The 19,773-nt window shown below is 34.2% G+C and overlaps 2 protein-coding genes across 2 annotated transcripts; both read left to right on the top strand.

Annotated features, from left to right (window-relative positions):
• Positions 1–8,893: 8,893 nt before the first annotated feature.
• On the top strand, positions 8,894–9,628 carry LOC143623814 (uncharacterized). The gene has a single exon (XM_077094640.1). The coding sequence runs from the start codon at positions 8,894–8,896 to the stop codon at positions 9,626–9,628; it is 735 nt and encodes a 244-aa protein (XP_076950755.1).
• A 657-nt stretch (positions 9,629–10,285) lies between these two features.
• Positions 10,286–11,246, top strand: LOC143623813 (uncharacterized). Its single transcript, XM_077094639.1, has 3 exons — positions 10,286–10,438; positions 10,577–11,062; positions 11,115–11,246. Exons 1-3 carry the CDS (start codon positions 10,286–10,288, stop codon positions 11,244–11,246), a joined length of 771 nt encoding a protein of 256 aa, XP_076950754.1.
• The last annotated feature ends 8,527 nt before the right edge of the window (positions 11,247–19,773 follow it).

Raw genomic sequence — 19,773 nt, 5'->3', positions numbered from 1 at the left:
CGGATAAGACCAAAACTCGCTCTCGCGCAATTCTAACCTAACCGAATAAAGACGCGAGACAAACCGACTCCCTATTACCTCTTGGTCGCAAGAAAGGTGAAACTATTGAATTTTAATAATTAAACGCACTCAAGATTCCTATGGTAGCGCTAACCACAAACAGATCAAAAACACCAAGTCTATGACCTAACCGAATAACCCTAACCAAACGATACAAAATCAATCAATCAAGGCAATAAGGAGAATCACATGCAAAATATATATAAAAACAATAACTAGCACATCAAAGATAGAATTAAATAAAGCTATCAATAATAATACGTCGTGTAACTAATCAAAACCAAATAAATCGTCAAACAAAGTCAATATTCATCTCTACCTAGGTAGTGCAAATAGTTTACCTACTCATAATAATAATAATAATAGAATCAAAATAAATAGTAGCTAAACTCATCTGTAACATCCTAAATATTCTTATATTAAATAAAGAGAGTTGCGTTAAATTGTCGTGTGTTAAATAATTAATTAGTGTAATATAAAGAAGAATCATGGACTTGGATTAATTAAGATGGAATAAAGGGTAATGGGCCTTAGGTCCATGGGCTTTAAGGGATATAAATATCCCTTTAAACCATCCCACAACCCAAATCCTCATTTCATCTTCCATATTTCTCTACACACTCAAAAACACACACATCCTACACCCCGTATACGGCCGAGAGAGAGACGAGCGAGATCCGAGAGCGAGTAACGTCGGTTGTGATTAGATCTTTGTTATTCGAGTCTTATACAAGATCTAGAGTTCCTAAACAAGCTAATCAAGATCAAACGAACACGTAAAGGTATGTCTTTCACCTTAAAGTTTACGTTTTCATAAATGTTTAACCTTGAAACTTAGAATGAGAATAGATCGAGTATAAAGGAAATGTAAAGTTGTAAACTTGATGCCAAAACGAACTTAATAAATCCATAAACCTAGTTGGAACGTTTTAGCTTAAAAGATCGGACTTTACAAATCGTTTGGGTCAAGCTTGGGCCGTAATCGGTCTAGGGAACGGGTGGAATTAAGGCCGAACCATAATAAGCGAACAAGGGTCGTAAAACGCGTGTTTCGGATTGGTAAAACGAACTCCGGCAGCATCAGCTCGCTGCAGTGAGCTTGCTGTATAACTTCGCCGAAAGTATAAGTTCGCTTGTGGTATAACTTCGCGTGCGGTGTAAGTTCGCAACTAAGTAACTTCGCTAGAATCCAAGTTCGCTTTTGATTAACTACGCTGAACATTAAGTTCGCCAATGTTAACTTCGTTGAACATTAAGTTCGCCAATGTTAACTTCGCTGAACATTAAGTTCGCCAATGTTAACATCGTTGAACATTAAGTTCGCATGTATACAAGTTTGCCCACTGTGAACTTCGCCTAATACAAGTTCGCTAATGTTAAATTCGCTTAATATTAAGTTCGCCAAAATTTAAGTTCGTTGAGAAGTGAATTAAAATCCCAGCCAGGGGCTCTGCCCCTTGGACCCCGCTAGGGGCTGCCGCCCCTAGAACCCCGCTGCCAGGGGCGCTGCCCCCAGACCCCCGTTCGTTGAGGGTTATAATTGAACTAGAAAAAAACAATATAGATAGCGATAGATGATTGATACGTGTAATTATTATACAGTTAGTCGTGCGCAGCTCAAGAAAGTGATTACGATTAACGGTGAACGTAACCGCATTCAGTTGAGTTTCTAGCCCCATTTCCTTGTTATGTTTTCGGGGCTGTGTGCATACTCGATGTGATAGTTAATACGCTTACCTTAAATGGTAAGTGTATGCCATGTATGATTTATGTGATAGATATTATGTTATGATTGTGAATGAAAGCTTGTCAATACATGAACGATCTTTGGATATTGCACGTGTTGACAAGGGAGGTATGTACATTGTGAATGAAAGCTTGTCAATACGTGAACGATCTTCGGATATTGCACGTGTGGACAAGGGAGGTATGTATATGAAAGATGAATGTGTATGATATAAATATATGAACGATATAAGAGTATGTAATAATGATTAAAGAAAGTATATGTATGAGTATGTAAAGATAGTATGAACGAAGAAAAAGAAAGAGGGATCAGACCCTAATAATATCTGAGATAGAGAAGACGGGATCAGACCCTAATAATATCTGAGATAGAGAAGTAAAAAGGGATCAAACCCTAATAATATATGAGATAGACAAGAAAGGGATCAGACCCTAAATAATATCTGAGATAGATAAAGGAAAGAGGGATCAGACCCTAATAATATCTTAGATAGAAAAGGAAGGGATCAGACCCTAATAATATCTGAGATAGAATGGACAGTAAATATAAAGTATGAACTTAATAAAGTATGTACGTATGTATGAAAGTATGAAATAAAAGTAAATTAGTAAAGTAATTATTATGTATCTTCGGATGCATGGTTGAAGATAAGTGAATGTATTGTATGATGTATGATTAACTAGAACTCACTCAGCGTGGCTGACTTTTAGTATGCACGCAGGTGAGTTGGATGCGACAGCTGGTGTGAGTGGAAGACATGGCAGAAGAATAAAAGCCTGGCATCTGAAGACTGTTTTATGTTTTATAAGTTATGTTTTAATTTTGAAAGACAAGAAGAATGTTTTAAGACATGTTTATGATTTGATATGTAATGTTTTATGAAAGTTTTATATTCCGCGTAAAGTTTTTAATTAATTCTGATTTTAGAACTGTGTTTATGAGTAAATCCAACACCAAAGTAGGGCTACCGGCAACGGGGCCTAACATCATCTCTAACAATCCTTGAATGAAGAAAATAACGTTTAACATATAAAACCAAACGACAAACGAACCGATTAATGCTCCACAACTTCAAAAATAATTGCCGGAACGCTTGCTTTGAACCAACTTTTGACCTTGCTGTTCTTCAAAATAAATCCTTTGCTGCCCCACGGAATTTTAACCCAAAGATTGTTGGTATAATATTGTTTTTTTTTACACAGAGATCTCACGCACACCTCTTGACCAAGCTTCCAAGATTGTTTGAAGTTGTTTTTTTCTTTTTTCCCTCTAAAACCTACTGCCGATCCAACTTCTTATTATTGTTAAGAGTTTTTATTTTTATTTTTTTTTAAGTTATGATATATAATAACATGTAAAGGTTTCTACTTGTGGGCTTGGGCCTGGCTTCAACTTGTTTCTTCAAGATTTGATCAAAAAGCCTTCTAAGTCTTGCAAAAACTCGGTCCTTTTCTCTTTTAAAACTCGTCACCTACACAAAATAATAAACTTTATAAGATCAAGTTAAAATGAGTTAAAAACATTATTTATTATATAAATAAGTAATAAAAAGATGACAAAATGGTGCGGAAAATGAGTGTGTTTTACAACACATCATTGTGTTCGGTTGAATGGCCTTCAGTATGGCACATTGGCGGTTTTCGAGTACAACGAGGCTACTCATTCGTTGATACTCACTGATGTTCTTGGTTGATGTTCAAGTTGATCATGGATTGTTTCTTATTTTGATACATTATGGTTTAAACACTACACTTTTGCTAACAGGTTCTATATATATTCTGTTAGCTTTACTTATGTATGTTATCATACTTATTATGTTAGATTTAATATGTTAGGTTTGTACTACTAATTATGACTTTATGTTATGGTTTTTTGGTTATAAGTATAAGTTAACTGTCATTAGTTGTGTTGTAGGTATATTTTAAGTGTATATATAAATATATATATATATATATATATATATATATATATTTGTAAGAATATATATATATATATAATATTTATTTTCAGAAGTTCATTAGGAAACAAATATATACAACTTTAACTTGAATGACATAAAATATTTATTCTATACAATAATTATTATATAATTATCTATGCTATCAAATATTTATTTGTAAAAACCTTTTATATAATTTATACGAATACATATATGTTAATTATTTTTATAAATTAATAATAAATTTAATTAGAATATCGTAAAATTTATTATCATATATTAATGGCAGAAATTTTATTTATTTTAGTCCTCATATTTATAATTTATTATTAACATATTTCTTCCAAAAATAAAGAAATCCTAATATTATGATAATTATTGTTTCCATTGAAAGAATATATTTTACATTTTTTGTTTATATATACAACTATAAATAAAGTTTCACTCAAACAAAAAACTTTCTCACATTTCATTATAAATACACTTCCTCCTCATGATTGTCTTAATTTTCGTTCCTTCATACATGTTCTTTATAAACCAACCGGATTATTGATTTTGTAAGACTTTTCTACATTCTATTTATATTTTCCGAAATTTTTTTGTGTAGGATGTGAAGCATGTCATAGGTTTATGTTTGGCAGAAACCAAACATTGTGTATGTTCAAACAATATTTCCGGATTAATTTATGGTTCACAAATATCAATTTTAAAGTTATGTTTTTTTCAAATTCATTTTTATTTAAGTATTGTGCCGACTTTGATGTTTATATGAATCCAAATATATAGATATAATAAAATTGATTCTTAAGAAAACATTTGTTAAATTTTAGTTTTTTCGTTTTTGTGTTTAACATTTGTTAAATTTCTGATATTCTTCGTTTACATGTATTTTCAATTTGAGTTATATTATTTAATTGTGTTTGGAAGCTTTAATCTATGGGACTTTATTTTTGTATCTTATGTTTCAGTAAAGTAGGCTTAACGCAACTTTGACGGCTGTTATCTATTTTTTTTGAAGATGTCTATATCCAAAAAGAAACGAAAAAATGAAGGATCTTCATCTTCTCAAAATAAGCTAAGTAATAGTGGTAGGTAGAATAATTTTATTTCTTTCTACCCAATTAATGATTTTTCAATGGTTTTAATCATCGAAATCGTGAAATAATGTTATTATTTTAATTTTTATAAATTTTTAAATGTAGGCCAATGTCAACATTTACCATTGTCTACCATATCCAATAATACAAACTACATTAATTATCAATCAACACCGATTGTCACTCTACCATATCAAGCAAGTATGTAAATATTATTAAATTATGAATTTCAATTTGAAATCACATTTTAAATTAAATAATATTTGATATTCTTAAATTTAGATGGTTGTAATTTACCGGTTAATAGTTACCAAGATAATATAAATCGTTTATCTAATAATACAAATTCTTATCCGCATCCAACCTATTCCTCCTTTAATCCTTGTGTCCCTGGTACGTAATAAAATAATCGTTATTACTATTATTATTTATCCGTTTTTTGTTTATCATTTTTTGTTTAATATGTAAAACGTTACAGTTAATCGCATCATTGAGACTTTGCAAAATATTGAATCATCAACACAATTATCGCGTTTACAATCTAATATGAAGAACGTGTCTCCATCTACAATTTCGAATGTCTACTCTTCGAATGCATTAAACAACGGTTAGTATTTACAAATTGTTTTCAACATAAATATATTCTTTGAATATTTTTATTAGTTTTTAAAACCTTTATTTCGGCAAGAATACTGATATTACAACCTTTTTAATTTCAAGATCCTCAAAGGTGTACACCATTTTTCAACTCTGCTAAGTCCAAAAGGAAAGAAAGACGATCAATTTTAGATGCAAAAAAAATTTCCTCCGTTGACGGGAAGAAAAATGTTCAAAAAAATACATGTTCAGGTATATTGCATTTTCTTTATAATTATTAATTTTGCTTTTTTTGGATTTTTTTTAAATAAATGATAAGCATATGGCGTAAAACAATTTGCAAGTTTGTAAATTGTATTAAAATTATTAATTTTTATTATAAAATTTAGCTATAAATAAAAAAAATACATGTTAGTGGTTTAAGCAACAATCAAAATTATTTTCCCCATACAACATATAACTCATTTATTCCTTGTGTCCTTGGTATGTTATTAAATTGTTGTTCACTATGTATTGTCGTCATCAATTTTTGTTTCTCATGTTTATGATTAATATGTTAAACGATACAGTTAATCGTAATTTTAACAATTTGAAAAATATACACTCATCCACACAAGTAACGCGTATACAATCTAATAAGGAGAACCTGTCTCCATCAACAACGCCAAATGTCTACTCTTCGATTGTATTAAACAACGGTTAGTGTTTTAAAATATTTAAAAGTAAACAGGTTTTAAAACCTTTTGTTATGCTTAAATATTGATATTATTACCTTTTTTATTTCAAGACTCTAAAACATCTACACCATTTGTGAACTCTGCTGCGTCCAAAAGGAAATAAAGAATTAATATTAGATTCCAAAAGAACTGCTTCTGTTGACAGGAACAAAACTGGTGTTCGAAATAACTCTTCAGGTATAATTCGTTTTAAATTTAACTATTATTGACATTTTTTAGGTATGTTTTTTTAATGGAATACTTAAAAGCAAACGGAATGCTAATAAAATTTAAAGAATAATTTCATTTTAATTATAAGCCTTATATTTAAAAATTTTAAGATTATTTACATTTTCAAGTTCCGTCTTGATTTTATAGCAACAAATAATATTAACATTGTATAATCAAACGTTTAATAATTTGTTATGTTAAAGATGTTACAATTTAACACAAAATAATATTTGATATAATATAATTAATACAGATTAATTAAAATTTAATTTAAAAATTTTCTTTTGAAATGTCATATGTGTAGTTGTCAATATTTTGTTGACAACCTTTATAATATTGAACAGGTCGTATAAATAAATTTAATATTCAAGAAGGATCAAACGCGTCTTGTGTTGTTGATGACATTCCGGAGTCGTCTACAACCTTTCGTAGAAGGTCAAGAAAAAGAACCTTTATAGTACCTATACCTATGGCGGATTTTAAATGAACATGCTACAACTACTCATTATCAAAATGTTGTAGATGTTTTTAAAGGAATATCATCAGGTATGATATATATTTCATAATTTACTTTAAATCATTTATTATGTATTTATGTATACTAAGTAACTCCAAATTATTATATTTTTTTACTAAAATATCTTGATCAAGGAAATCAATCCGTTATGTGTCCAAGTAGCAATGCTTTGTTGTGGAAAGCCGAAGTTAACAGACCAAGTAGTAGTAATGAAGAAGGAGCTTTCTCCGTTTGTTGTTATAATGACAAAGTCGAACTTCCCGATGTTAGACAACCGGATGATACTTATCTAGAATTATTTCGTGGTGATAGTGCCATGAGTAAGTATTTCTTGAAAAACATTAGACGTTTCAATTCGATGTTTTCGTTTACGTCTGTGGGAGGAAAGATTGACCATTCTATAAACAAAGCAATGCGCCATATACGTTTCGACTTAGCGGTGAAAACTATCATTGTTTGGGAAGTCTTTTACCATTACAGGGTTCTAAACCACAGTTTTCTCAACTTTACATCTACGACACGGAAAACGAGGTTTCAAACCGTCAGGGTGTGTTTGGGTAAATACTTTAAACGATATTCTTCCACTTTTGTTATTTTATTAATTTTTAGTATAAGTTTTATTATTTATAATCTTAGGAAATTTATTTTTTTTGGCAGTGATAATAAAGCAAAAAACGATGAGCTGGAGATGCATATTATTAATTATTTGAAGACGATGTTAGATTCCAATAATCATTTGGTCCAAGCTTATCGGATGGTAAGAGATTGTTTTGAAGAAAACCCACAACTGGATTTGAAGTTGCGTATTATTGGAACAAGACAGCATGATGGGAGACAATATAACTTACCATCTAGTTCTGAAGTTGCCGCTTTAATCGTCGGTGATATTGGTGACGCTGTCCATAACCGAGATATAATTGTTACCAAGCAATCTGGTTCCTTAAAGCGTATAAGTGAACTTCATCCATCGTATACACCTCTTCAATACCCGTTGTTTCATCCTTTTGGTGAGGATGGTTATCAGGTTAATATACTTCATAAGAATGTTTCATCTTCATCAATCACAGCGCGCAAGAAGGTTACAATGCGTGAGTTTTTTGCCTATCATATTCAAGATAGGCCAAATATGTTTTCAACCATGTTAAATGGTAGGCTTTTGTTTCAGCAAATATTAGTTGACAAATATACTATGATTGAGGCACAAAGATTACATTTTATACGCGGTAAACAATATGAGCTCTGATGTGATACTTACCAAAGTTTACGAGGTATGCAATCTGTTGGAAATACTGATGTTTCAACTGCTGGTCAACGTGTTATTCTACCATCCTCATTTACTGGCGGAGCAAGATATATGATGCAAAATTACCTAGATGCTATGTGTCTCTGTAGATGGTTTGGTTATCCCGATTTTTCATAACCATAACCTGTAATCCCAATTGGCCAGAAGTTAAAAGATTTTTTAAGGATACAACGTTAAAGTCGGAGGATAGACCTAATATTTTATGTTTGGCTTTTTAAGGTCAAACTTGATGCAATGATTAAATTGGTGAAGGATAAGTCTTTGTTTGGAAAGGTTCAAGCTGGTAAGTTTCATTAATTTGATGAGTATAAATTTATAAACAGGATATACTTTAATATTTTACTTTGTATAGACTTAAAATTTAATTTAAACAAACACATTATTTGTTTACCTATTAAAACTTGTGGAATATTTACTTTTATTATGTTGTTGCAGTTATTTACACGATAGAGTTTCAAAAAAGGGGGCTACCGCATGCTCATATTTGCATATTTATGCATCCATGTAGCAAGATTCATAATCCACAAGATGTAGATAAATTTATTTCTGCTGAGATTCCAAACAAAGACAGGGATCCAGACCTATACAAGCTTGTATTTGATCATATGATTCACGGTTCGTGTGGTGATGCTAATCCGTAGTGTACGTGCATGGTAAACAAAAAATGCTCCAAAAGTTTCCCAAAAATGTTTAATGATGAGACAACTGTTGATTCCCAAGGTTTTCCGGTATACAAAAGAAGAGATAACGGGCAATATGTTGTTAAGTCAGATATAATGATGGATAATAGAACTGTTGTTCCATACAACCAGACTCTATTAAAACAATTTCAAGCACATATTAATGTTGAGTGGTGTAATCAAGATGGATCAATAAAGTATTTTTTCAAATACATTAATAAGGGTCCAGACCGAGCAACAATTTCTCTTGTACAAAATAACAATGGTGATAACCCAGATCCTAATTTAGATGAAATCAAAGCGTTTTATGATTGTAGATATGTCTCTGCATGCGAGGCAACATGGAGGATATTTTCATTTGATGTGCATTATAGGATTCCGTCTGTTATGAGACTTGCTTTTCATTTACCCGGTGAGCAACAGGTAATATATGGTGTTAACGAAGATATTGAAGATATTTTAAACAAGACAACTAATGCTTCTTCGATGTTTACCGGCCGGTTTGAGTGTAATAAGAACCACGATCTTGCAAAAACTCTCACATACGCAGAGTTTCCAACAAAGTATGTCTGGAAAAAACAGTTACGTAAATGGGAACCTCGCCTAAGGGGTTTTGCAATAGGTATAGTTCATGCTGTTCCACACGCATTCGACGAGGCTTACTATCTAAGAATATTATTAAATAAGGTTAGAGGCCCAGAATGTTTTGAAGACATTCGAACAGTTGATGGAGTTGTGTGAGAAACTTTTTGAGATGCATGTTACAAAAGAGGTCTTTTGGATGATGACAAGGAATACATAGAAGCCATTGAAGAAGCAAGTCATATCTCTACCGGATATTATTTAAGAAATTTATTTGATACAATGTTGATTACTTATAGTTTATCTAGACCTCATTTTGTTTGGGAAAGCACTTGGCAACTGTTAGTAGACGGTATACTATATAAACAACAAAAAGATCAAAATAACCCCGGTACGATTTACTCATCTTTTAATTATTTAAATTATGGAAATGACCTAATATCAATTAATATTTCATAAATATTAATTTAATTATTTTTTTATTTTATTTTCAGGTTTGATTCTTAATGAAGAACAGTTAAAAAACTTAGCACTCCTGAAAATTGAAAATTTATTAATTTCAAACAACTCCAGTCTTATAAGATATAAACAAATGCTATTTCCAGATATGGAGACAATTTCAAGAGCAACTAATCCCTTAATGGTGGAAGAGCTCTCATATGATACCGAGACCATGAATAACGAATTTAACAGTATGTTTGATTCGTTAACAGATGAACAACGAGGGGTTTATAACGAAATAATGAGTGCTTTGATTGATAAAAAAGGTGGAGTTTATTTTGTTTATGGTTACGGCGGTACCGGAAAAACTTATTTATGGAAAACCTTATCTGCATCGATAAGGTCAAGGGAGAAGTTGTGTTGAATGTCGCTTCAAGCTGTATAGCTTCTTTGCTTTTGGAGGGTGGAAGAACCGCACATTCGAGATTTTTAATACCTATTAATTTGACCGAAGATTCCATTTGTCCGGTAATATTACAAGCCAGTTTATGTTATTTTTTATATTAATGATTTTTTTATTATATATTGCTTTATTTGTTATTCCAATATCAATTTACCTTTAAATATCTTACTTTGTTTATGTTTTTTTATTCTTTAATAAAATAGGTTAAAGAAAATACCGACGTATATGAGTTATTGAAAAAGACAAGCTTAATAATTTGGGATGAGGCACCCATGATTCATAAGCATGCTTTCGAAGCCTTGGACAGGACTTTAAACGATGTTATGAATGGTGATTCTGGTAATACTTCCGAATCACTTTTTGGAGGTAAGGTTGTTGTTTTTGGTTGTGATTTTCGGCAAATCTTGCCCATTGTAACCAACGGTACAAGAAGTGAATGTGTCAGTGCTTGCATAAATTCTTCTTATATCTGGTCAAAATGTAAAGTTCTTAAACTAACTAAGAACATGAGGCTTACAGTTGGATGTCGATCTACAGACGTTGAAAACATCAGAGAGTTTGCTGATTGGCTGTTAGACATAGGTCAAGGAAACGTTGGGGGTCCAAATGACGGACAGTCTGTTATTGATATTCCAGACGATCTTTTGATTTTGAACTCAATTGATCCGATGGGTGATTTAATAAGCTTTGTATATCCTAATATATTAGATAGATTCAACGAACTTACTTACTTACTTTCAGGATCGAGCACTGTTGGCACCTTTGAATGAGGTTGTTCAAGAAATTAATGAACGTATGTTAGCCATATTTGCTGGTGAAGAAGTCGAGTATCTAAGTTCTGAAAGTTTAGCTGAATGTGAAGACGTTTCATAGGATTTTGATCCACAGTTGTACTCTCCTGATTTGTTAAATGGTTTAAAGATTTCTGGAATGCCTAACCACAGATTGGTCCTCAAAGTTGGTGTTACCATCATACTATTAAGGAATATTAATCATAAAAAGGGTTTGTGCAATGGAACGCGACTTCAAGTCGTTAGTCTCGGTAGGCGTGTAATTGAAGCTAAAGTTGTCTCTAGTACGAATATAGGATATCGGACTCTAATTAGTCGAGTAAGTCTTACACCAACTGATAAGAAACTACCGTTCAGATTAAAAAGAAAACAGTTTCCTATCTCAGTATGTTTTGCCATGACAATCAACAAGAGTCAAGGTCAATCTTTGTCAAGAGTTCGATTGTATCTTAAAGATCCAGTATTTTCCCATGGTCAGCTTTATGTGGCTTTGTCAAGATTGAAGAGGCGAGATGGTATTAAGTTAGTGATACTCGAAAAAGAATCAAATCTTACAATTAAAACAACAAATGTTGTTTACAAAGAGATTTTTGGAAACATAGAATGATAAATAGTGAATTTGTCATCTATTTGAAATCGTTCTATTCTACACTTATGTTTATCATGTGAATTTATTTGTTTTATACTTTTTTATTTAGTTCTAAAACGTTTTGTATTTGTGTTTGTTATTATATCTTATAAATTGTTATTAAGTTATAAATAATTATTTAATGTTAATATATACAAAAAAACCGTATCCAAATGTTTAATAAGATGCAATTGTTTATATTAAATGATTTCTTAAGGATACAAAATGTTAGGGATTGGTTTTTTTATCCTAATCAAAACAAAGTTGTTATCAAGTTTGAGAATGGACAATATAAAAATTTGAATCCTAAACAACTATTGTCATGTGATGATTTGTTCCTTTTGAGAGAGCTAGATATGTTGAAGTTATCTAATCATAGAAAAGAAATTGCACATCTTGAGTTGGAAATGGAGGTTGGTTTGAATGTTAAATGATTAGCCGAATGTGCAAACAATGAAAGTGATTATGATGGTTATCCGAAAAGTTTGTTGTCCGATGACGAAGTAGAAGATAATATATTAATGCTTTAGATATTGTTCATATATTTAATAAAACATGTATATTGTCAACATCTTTTTAGACAACTAATAACTTTATTTATGAACTTTAGATTTTTAGGTTGTACATAACAATTTTGTAATGCTTAGATGTTAGTAATTATTAAACATGTTTTTATGTTAAGTTTACTTTAATTGAATATTGTATTGTTTTTATAACTTTTCAGGTTATTAGGAAATGGGAGTTTATGTTGGTATAACTTTTGAAGACTTTGATGATGTTTTAAAATCAAAGAACATGGTTAGTGTGTTTGTTAATGTCTTTTGGTTGTTTTGTTTCATTTAACTTATTGTAATATTGAAGTTTGAAGGTTAAGACAATGTAATTTTATAATATGTTTGTAACAAATACGAACAAGTAGTATGTTAACCTAAATCTATGTTTAACTAGATTTTGTGTAGTGACATGTTTTTCCACCTGCGTGTCACACGAGTCAATAACCGACTACGTTTTTGTTATGTAGTTTAATGGTTTGTTAGGTCGTAGTTATGTGACTTAAACAGCATCCACTAATATCACAGGACTTCTTTCGCATGGATTTGATGACAACTTTTATTGCATAATTGGGCCTTGTAAGGTTAAATCGGAGTGGATTCAAAACCCTTTGTTCCCTCTTTTGTAGGGATGATATAAAAGAATAATTAAGAGAATATTGTTAATTTTGTATAATGTTTTGTTTCCTTTTTATTTTGGTTGACTCTCCTTTGATTGTGGAGAGATTTATGTATCTTGTTAATATTTAAAGGAATGTAATCCCTCATTAATTGTGAGGTTGATTTTACCATATCATCACATGGTATCAGCTAATTAACGATCCTTCTCCTTCCAAACCCTAATTTTCTCCTTCTTCCTTCCCATGACAGACTCATCCTCCTCTTCCTCTTCTGAATCGCTCTCCATGAGCACTATTTTACACCTCGTCACTCTCAAACTCACCCCAACAAACTACCTGGCTTGGAAGAATCACATGCTTCCAATCTTTTCGTTCCAGAATCTGCTAGGACATATCGACGGCACATCTACTCAGCCTTCATCCACCATCACCGTCGACAACAAGATTGTTCCGAATCCACGACTCTCGTTCTGCGCAGCTCAAGACCAGAAAGCTGTTATAATTCTGAATGCATCTTTAACCGAAGAAGTTGCTTCGGAGGTTCTTGGCATCTCCGGTGCGCGCCAAATCTGGCTTGCACTTGAATCGGCTTTCAGTAATTCTTCTATTGAGTGGATGTATTCACTAAGGGACACTCTCCGTCAACTTATGAAAGGTACTTATTCAGTTACCGATTACAGTCCAAAATTTAGGGCAATATGCGATCAGTTAGCTGCAATTGGACATCCCGTTCTCGAGATGGACAAGTTTCACTGGTTTCTTTGTGGACTTAGACCAGCCTTTGAGAATTTTTCTGTTGCCATACGGACTACTAAACCAGCCCTGCTATTTCGTGATCTTGTTACTCAAGCTGGAAGTCACGAAATCTTTATGCAATCCATTCATGGGAGTTCCACCCAACCAGCGGCTTTCACTGCTCAGCATCAGCGTCCCTCTCGTGGTCGGTCAACTTATTACCGAGGGACCACTTATCGTGGGGGGTAAAATAATGGTCGAGGTCGTTCTTATGAAAAGAGACTTCCTCATTGTCAAATCTGCAAAACTTATGGTCATTCTGCTACTACTTGTCCTGATCTACACAAGTATGCTAGGCAACACTCTTCTTCTGATGAGTCTTTGGCAAAAGCCTTTCACGCTCAATGCCATGTTACTAATAACAAACCAGATTGGAATGTTGATTCGGGAGCAACTGCGCACATGACTCCGGATTTTGATTCTCTTCACCAATCTACTCCTTATCAAGGTAATGCAAGTGTTATTTTTGGCAATGGTAAGTCTCTTCCCGTTACTCATACGGGTACATCGGTTATCTCCGATCATATTAAATTGCAAAATGTTTTGGTCAGTCCAAATTTAACAAAGAAGCTCTTATCTTTTAGCAAGTTAACATCTGATTATCCGATTGATGTATTTTTATCTCAACCTTTCTTTCATATTCAGGATCGGATAACAAAAAGAGCGCTAGCTAAAGGAGTTTGTGAAAATGGTCTTTATGTGTTAAAAGACATTCCACAAGCCTTGGTTGCTACAGTTTCGAGTCGGGCATCTTATGAACTTTGGCATGCTCGTTTAGGCCACGTTTATTTTGACTGTATTTCCATTTTAAATAAGTTGGGGGCTTTATCTGTTACTTCGGTTTTGCCCAAACCAAACATTTGTGTTTCTTGTCAACTTGCAAAGGGTCAAAAACTCTCATTTGATGTTAATTTAAAACGGTCTTCGCATCCGTTGGATCTTATACATTGCGACTTATGGGGACCATCACCTATTGGGTCCAAAGATGGTTATTTGTATTATGTGGTGTTTATTGATGATTATTCCAGGTTCACGTGGTTTTATCCACTAAAAACCAAAACAGGTTTCTATAGATATTGCCTATATTCATCAAGCTTGTTCAAACACAATGTGCACGGAAGATCAAAGTTTTTCAAAGTGATGGTGGCACAGAATTTGTCAATCATACATTTCGAAAAATTTTAGAAGATAATGGCACTTTTCATCGGTTTTCGTGTCCATATACGCCTCAACAAAATGGGCGCGCAGAGCGAAAACATAGGCATATTGTTGAGACAGGCCTTGCCATGCTATTTAATGACACGTTCAGGCTCATTTTTGGGTAGAAGCTTTTACATCGGCAACCTATATTAATAATAGGCTCCCCGCATCATTATTGGACAACAAATCACCATTTCAAGTTTTATTCGGTCATAAACCGAAATATGCAAATTTTCGTGTTTTCGGTTGCCAAGTTTTTCCATATTTGCGGGACTACTCAAAACACAAGCTTGCACCGTGAAGTATACCATGCATCTTTATTTGCTATAGCTCACAATACAAAGGGTACCGGTGTATGGACCCAACTACTTATGGTATATATGTTACACGACACGCTCGGTTTAATGAAACGGAATTTCCATTTAAAGGGGAAGCTGATATTTCTAGCATATCCAAACTTCACATCATCACTTTTTTGGATGAATTTTCGAGTCCTTTAGCCAACATTTCACCCACCTTACAAACTGATGCACCACTACCCTTCAAAAATTCACTAGACTCACCTACACCATCTTCCACTCAACCCATAAACCACACTACAATCGATCCATGCACACTATGTGAGCCTAACTCAAAACCTATTATAGACCCATCCTTAAACCCACCAGATCATTCACCCAATATTCCATCTTCACCCTTTAACTTGAACCCACCAAGCCCACCTTCCTTGACCCAATCTGATCCACTAGCCAATCCCAACCAACCTCCATCAGTCCTTCATAATTCCATTAAACCTCCAGCCGAGTCTACCACATCTACCCATCTAATGACCACTAGATCCAAATCTGGCATTTTTAAGCCTAAACATATCATTGATTTGGCATCACTTACCACTCATTCTCTTCATATTGCATTAACCGCCATCACCGAACCCCTAGGTTTCAAAACCTCAGCTAAGGACCCGAAATGGCTACAAGCTATGAATGAAGAACTCACTGGTTTGCATCACAATAGCACTTGGACCTTGGTTTCGTGACCACAATCCGCGAATGTTGTTGGCTCTAAGTGGGTTTATCGTATAAAATACCATTCCGATGGGTCGATTGAGCGCTACAATGCGCGTTTGGTCGCACAAGGCTTCACTCAAATACCGGGTCTTGATTACTCACATACGTTCAGTCCCGTTGTAAAAGCCTCCACCGCCCGCATCGTTCTTTCTCTTGCTGTTTTAAATGAATGGAAGTTACACCAACTTGATGTCAAAAATGCGTTTCTAAATGGTCACTTAAACGAAACCGTTTTTATGGAGCAACCACCGGGTTTCATTAATCCTAAGTTTCCTAATCATGTATGCAAATTATCTAAGGAATTGTACGGTCTAAAGCAGGCTCCACGTGCTTGGTTCTAACGCTTGAGTTCGTTTCTCATATCCTACGGTTTTACCTTTAGCCGTGCCGATACTTCCTTATTCGTCTATCGTCGAGATGGTTACATCATGTATTTGTTAGTTTATGTGGATGATCTGATTTTAGCAGGTAATAATGAATCCTTTATTGGAGCTTTCATCTCCCGGCTCGACCGTGAGTTTGCTACCAAAGATCTTGGAGATCTAAATTATTTCCTAGGACTTAAAGTTGCTTATACAGATACTGGGATCTTTCTTACTCAGTCCAAATATGCAACAGATATTTTAAAGCGGGCTGGGTTATTTGACTCGAAACTGATTGCCACTCCTTCGGCACCACATGAGTCTTTTATCTCGACTTGGGAACCGTATTCTGATCCTACACTATTTCGCTCACTGGTTGGTGCTTTGCAATATTTAACAATCACTCGACCCGATCTTTCTTATGCTGTTAATCAGGTATCGCAGTTTTTACATGCTCCGACTGTTGACCATTTCAATTCGGTCAAACGCATTCTTCGATATGTGAAGGGCACTCTCTCATTCGGTCTTACTTTTAGTCGGCCACATAAGTCATCCTTGGTTAGATACTCTGATGCTGATTGGGCTCATTGTCTTGAGACACGTCGATCTACTTATGGCTACTCAATATTTTTGGGTGGTAACTTAGTATCATGGAGTGCAAAGAAACAGCCCACCGTCTCTAGATCAAGTTGTGAGTCTGAATATCGGGCAATGGCAAATACAGCTGCTGAACTAGTTTGGATTACTCATTTACTACATGAACTTAATGCTTTGCCTCCGGATCGGCCTACTCTTTTATGTGATAATAAAAGCGCTCTCTTCATGACTCAGAATCCAGTTTCTCACAAGTGTGTAAACACATTGACTTGGATTATCATTTCATTCGAGAGCTGGTTACTTCGGATAAATTGTATACGCGCTTCGTTCCTACCAATCTTCAGGTGGCTGACATCTTTACAAAAAGTCTTCCGCGTGCACCTTTTGAAGCTTTTCGTACCATGCTACGACTTGGTCCGCCACCCTTTCGATTGGAGGGGGGTATAAAAGAATAATTAAGAGAATATTGTTAATTTTGTATAATGTTTTGTTTCCTTTTTATTTTGGATGACTCTCCTTTGATTGTGAAGAGATTTATGTATCTTGTTAATATTTAAAGGAATATAATCCCTCATTACTTGTGAGGTTGATTTTACCATATCAAGTAATGAGGTTGATTTTACCATATCATCACAGATGACAATTGGAAATGTTTGGTTTGGTATTGGTAATCCCAATCATATATACCTGAGTATAAAATCGTGTTCTCAGATATATGTCAGGTAATTGGCCTGCAGGATGTGTAAACATATTTTTTTTCTTATCACTGTACTTTTTATATAATTCTATTTTTGAACTATAATAAATTGAAATATGATAAGTTATATGTTTGTTATCACTATAAATAGTTTGTGCTATAAAACAATCGTTGTAGGAAAACATAAAAAAAAAAGGTTGAACTCTATTTGTTTTCCTCCGTTTACTGCAACTGCTTTTCTAAGCTCTTATCAAAAACTTTTCTAATATACTTTTGGAATAAGGTTCAAGAGTACCGTATGCTATGCCTTTAGCTTTCACATTTCACTATCCAATTTTGTTATTCTTCAATCTTAATCACTATATGTGTTCTCCACAATTGAATTTAACATTTGGTCCATTTTCCCGTGACACATAAGCGGGTTCATTGACACATAAAATGTGATATGGAAATCATTTTTTTCCTCACATAACTCTACTTGCTCTACTTGTTATTCATTGATCAAGGTTAAATCATATGGTCCTAACAAGCCATGAAGGTGAACATACACGATCTTCCTCGAAAGTCAACATTTGTTTCACTAGCACAAATACTCAATTTTCATAAGTTGTATGTCGGTCATCCAAACGTTATTTTGTTGACCAGCAATTAAGTCGATTATCATCTAATTTGACCAACACTCAACATTGACCAACACTTTATTTGACAATCCTCAAAACTGTTCGACATAGTTTGTAGGTGTTAATGTTTTATCAAACTTCATAATATAGGAGCCTAGGAAGTGATTTACAAGGTGAAGAAACACTGAGTAAACCTAATACAGTCAATTTAGCATCTCGTCTGGATATTGAAATAATGTTAGATCGTTCAAGGTTTTCATAAACGATTTGTTAGAATTAAACGCACACACGAACCGAACACTCACGCGAAAGCAATAACGAACACGAGGATTTGACGTGGTTCGGTCTAAACTGACCTACGTCCACGGGTGACATCTAGGTATTTCTTTTATTGAGTGAAAAAAGATTACAAATACATAACGTCAAATATATAGAGATGCGACTAGGGTTTGTATCTTATTAAACAAGAAACCCAAACTGGGTCGGGCTTCGGTCTGGCCACCCCACACCCGTCTGCCCTTTGGACTTCAAATAATAAACCGGGCCAACAAGTCCTACGAACCCATTAATCTCCCACTCGGAGGCCTTGAGAACTCTTGTTTGAACTCCCTGGAGCTCCAACATCAGTCACGGCTAAAATTGCCTCTGAACCGTTCTTTGTCCCTACCGGCTCCCACTGAAACAAACTACCGGATCCTGAGATACTCTGAGAACAAACGCTCTCCATATTCAGCAAGTAATTCACTGGAGAGACTTTTACAGCTGGAATACTGGTTTTCTTAATACACTGTTGACCTGGAACTGTAACTGAAACACGACCTGTGCTCCCACTGTCACGATGTCCTCTGACTGATTTAACCTTCCTAGCTCGTCCATCCTGAATCTTCACTCTAGCTCTGGGTTTGTTACTTGCAAAACGAACCTTCTTCTGCCCACGAGATTCTGTGAACCGGACTTTGTCTTTCACCAAAACCGGATCCACTCCTTCCGGTGACATATCGACCATAATCAACGAATCCATTTTCTTGCCACGAGCAACCACGAGATTCCCTTTGACTACCTTCCACTGCCCATTCCCGAACTTAACATCGTGCCCCTGGTCATCCAACTGCCCAACTGAAATCAAACATTTCTTTAAACTTGGAATAACCCTCACGTCTTCCAAAGTCCAAGAAATACCTGCTGAAGTTATCAAATCAACATCTCCCATACCCATAACCTCTAATAAATCATCGTTCGCTAGTCGAACCTTTCCAAAATCCCCAAACTTTAGATTCTTCATCGTTTCACTACAGTGAGTGGCATAAAACGATGCACCGGAATCCATCACCCAAGAATCAACATTACTCTCAACACTAAGAACTAAAAACTCATCACTACTGACTTTGTCATCTGTGTCGTCTTCTGTAACGTTCACCTCTTTCTTACCATTCGGACACTGAATCCTGAAGTGTCCCTTCTCTTTACAACCC

The sequence above is a fragment of the Bidens hawaiensis genome, unplaced genomic scaffold (genome assembly GCF_021521415.1).
Source record: "Bidens hawaiensis isolate Kalapana, Puna unplaced genomic scaffold, B.hawaiensis_p1.1 tig00003540_1, whole genome shotgun sequence".
Classification (NCBI taxonomy): Eukaryota; Viridiplantae; Streptophyta; class Magnoliopsida; order Asterales; family Asteraceae; genus Bidens; species Bidens hawaiensis.
The sequence above is the reverse complement of the archived record's forward strand: the minus strand, read 5'-3'. Positions and strand labels throughout refer to the sequence as shown.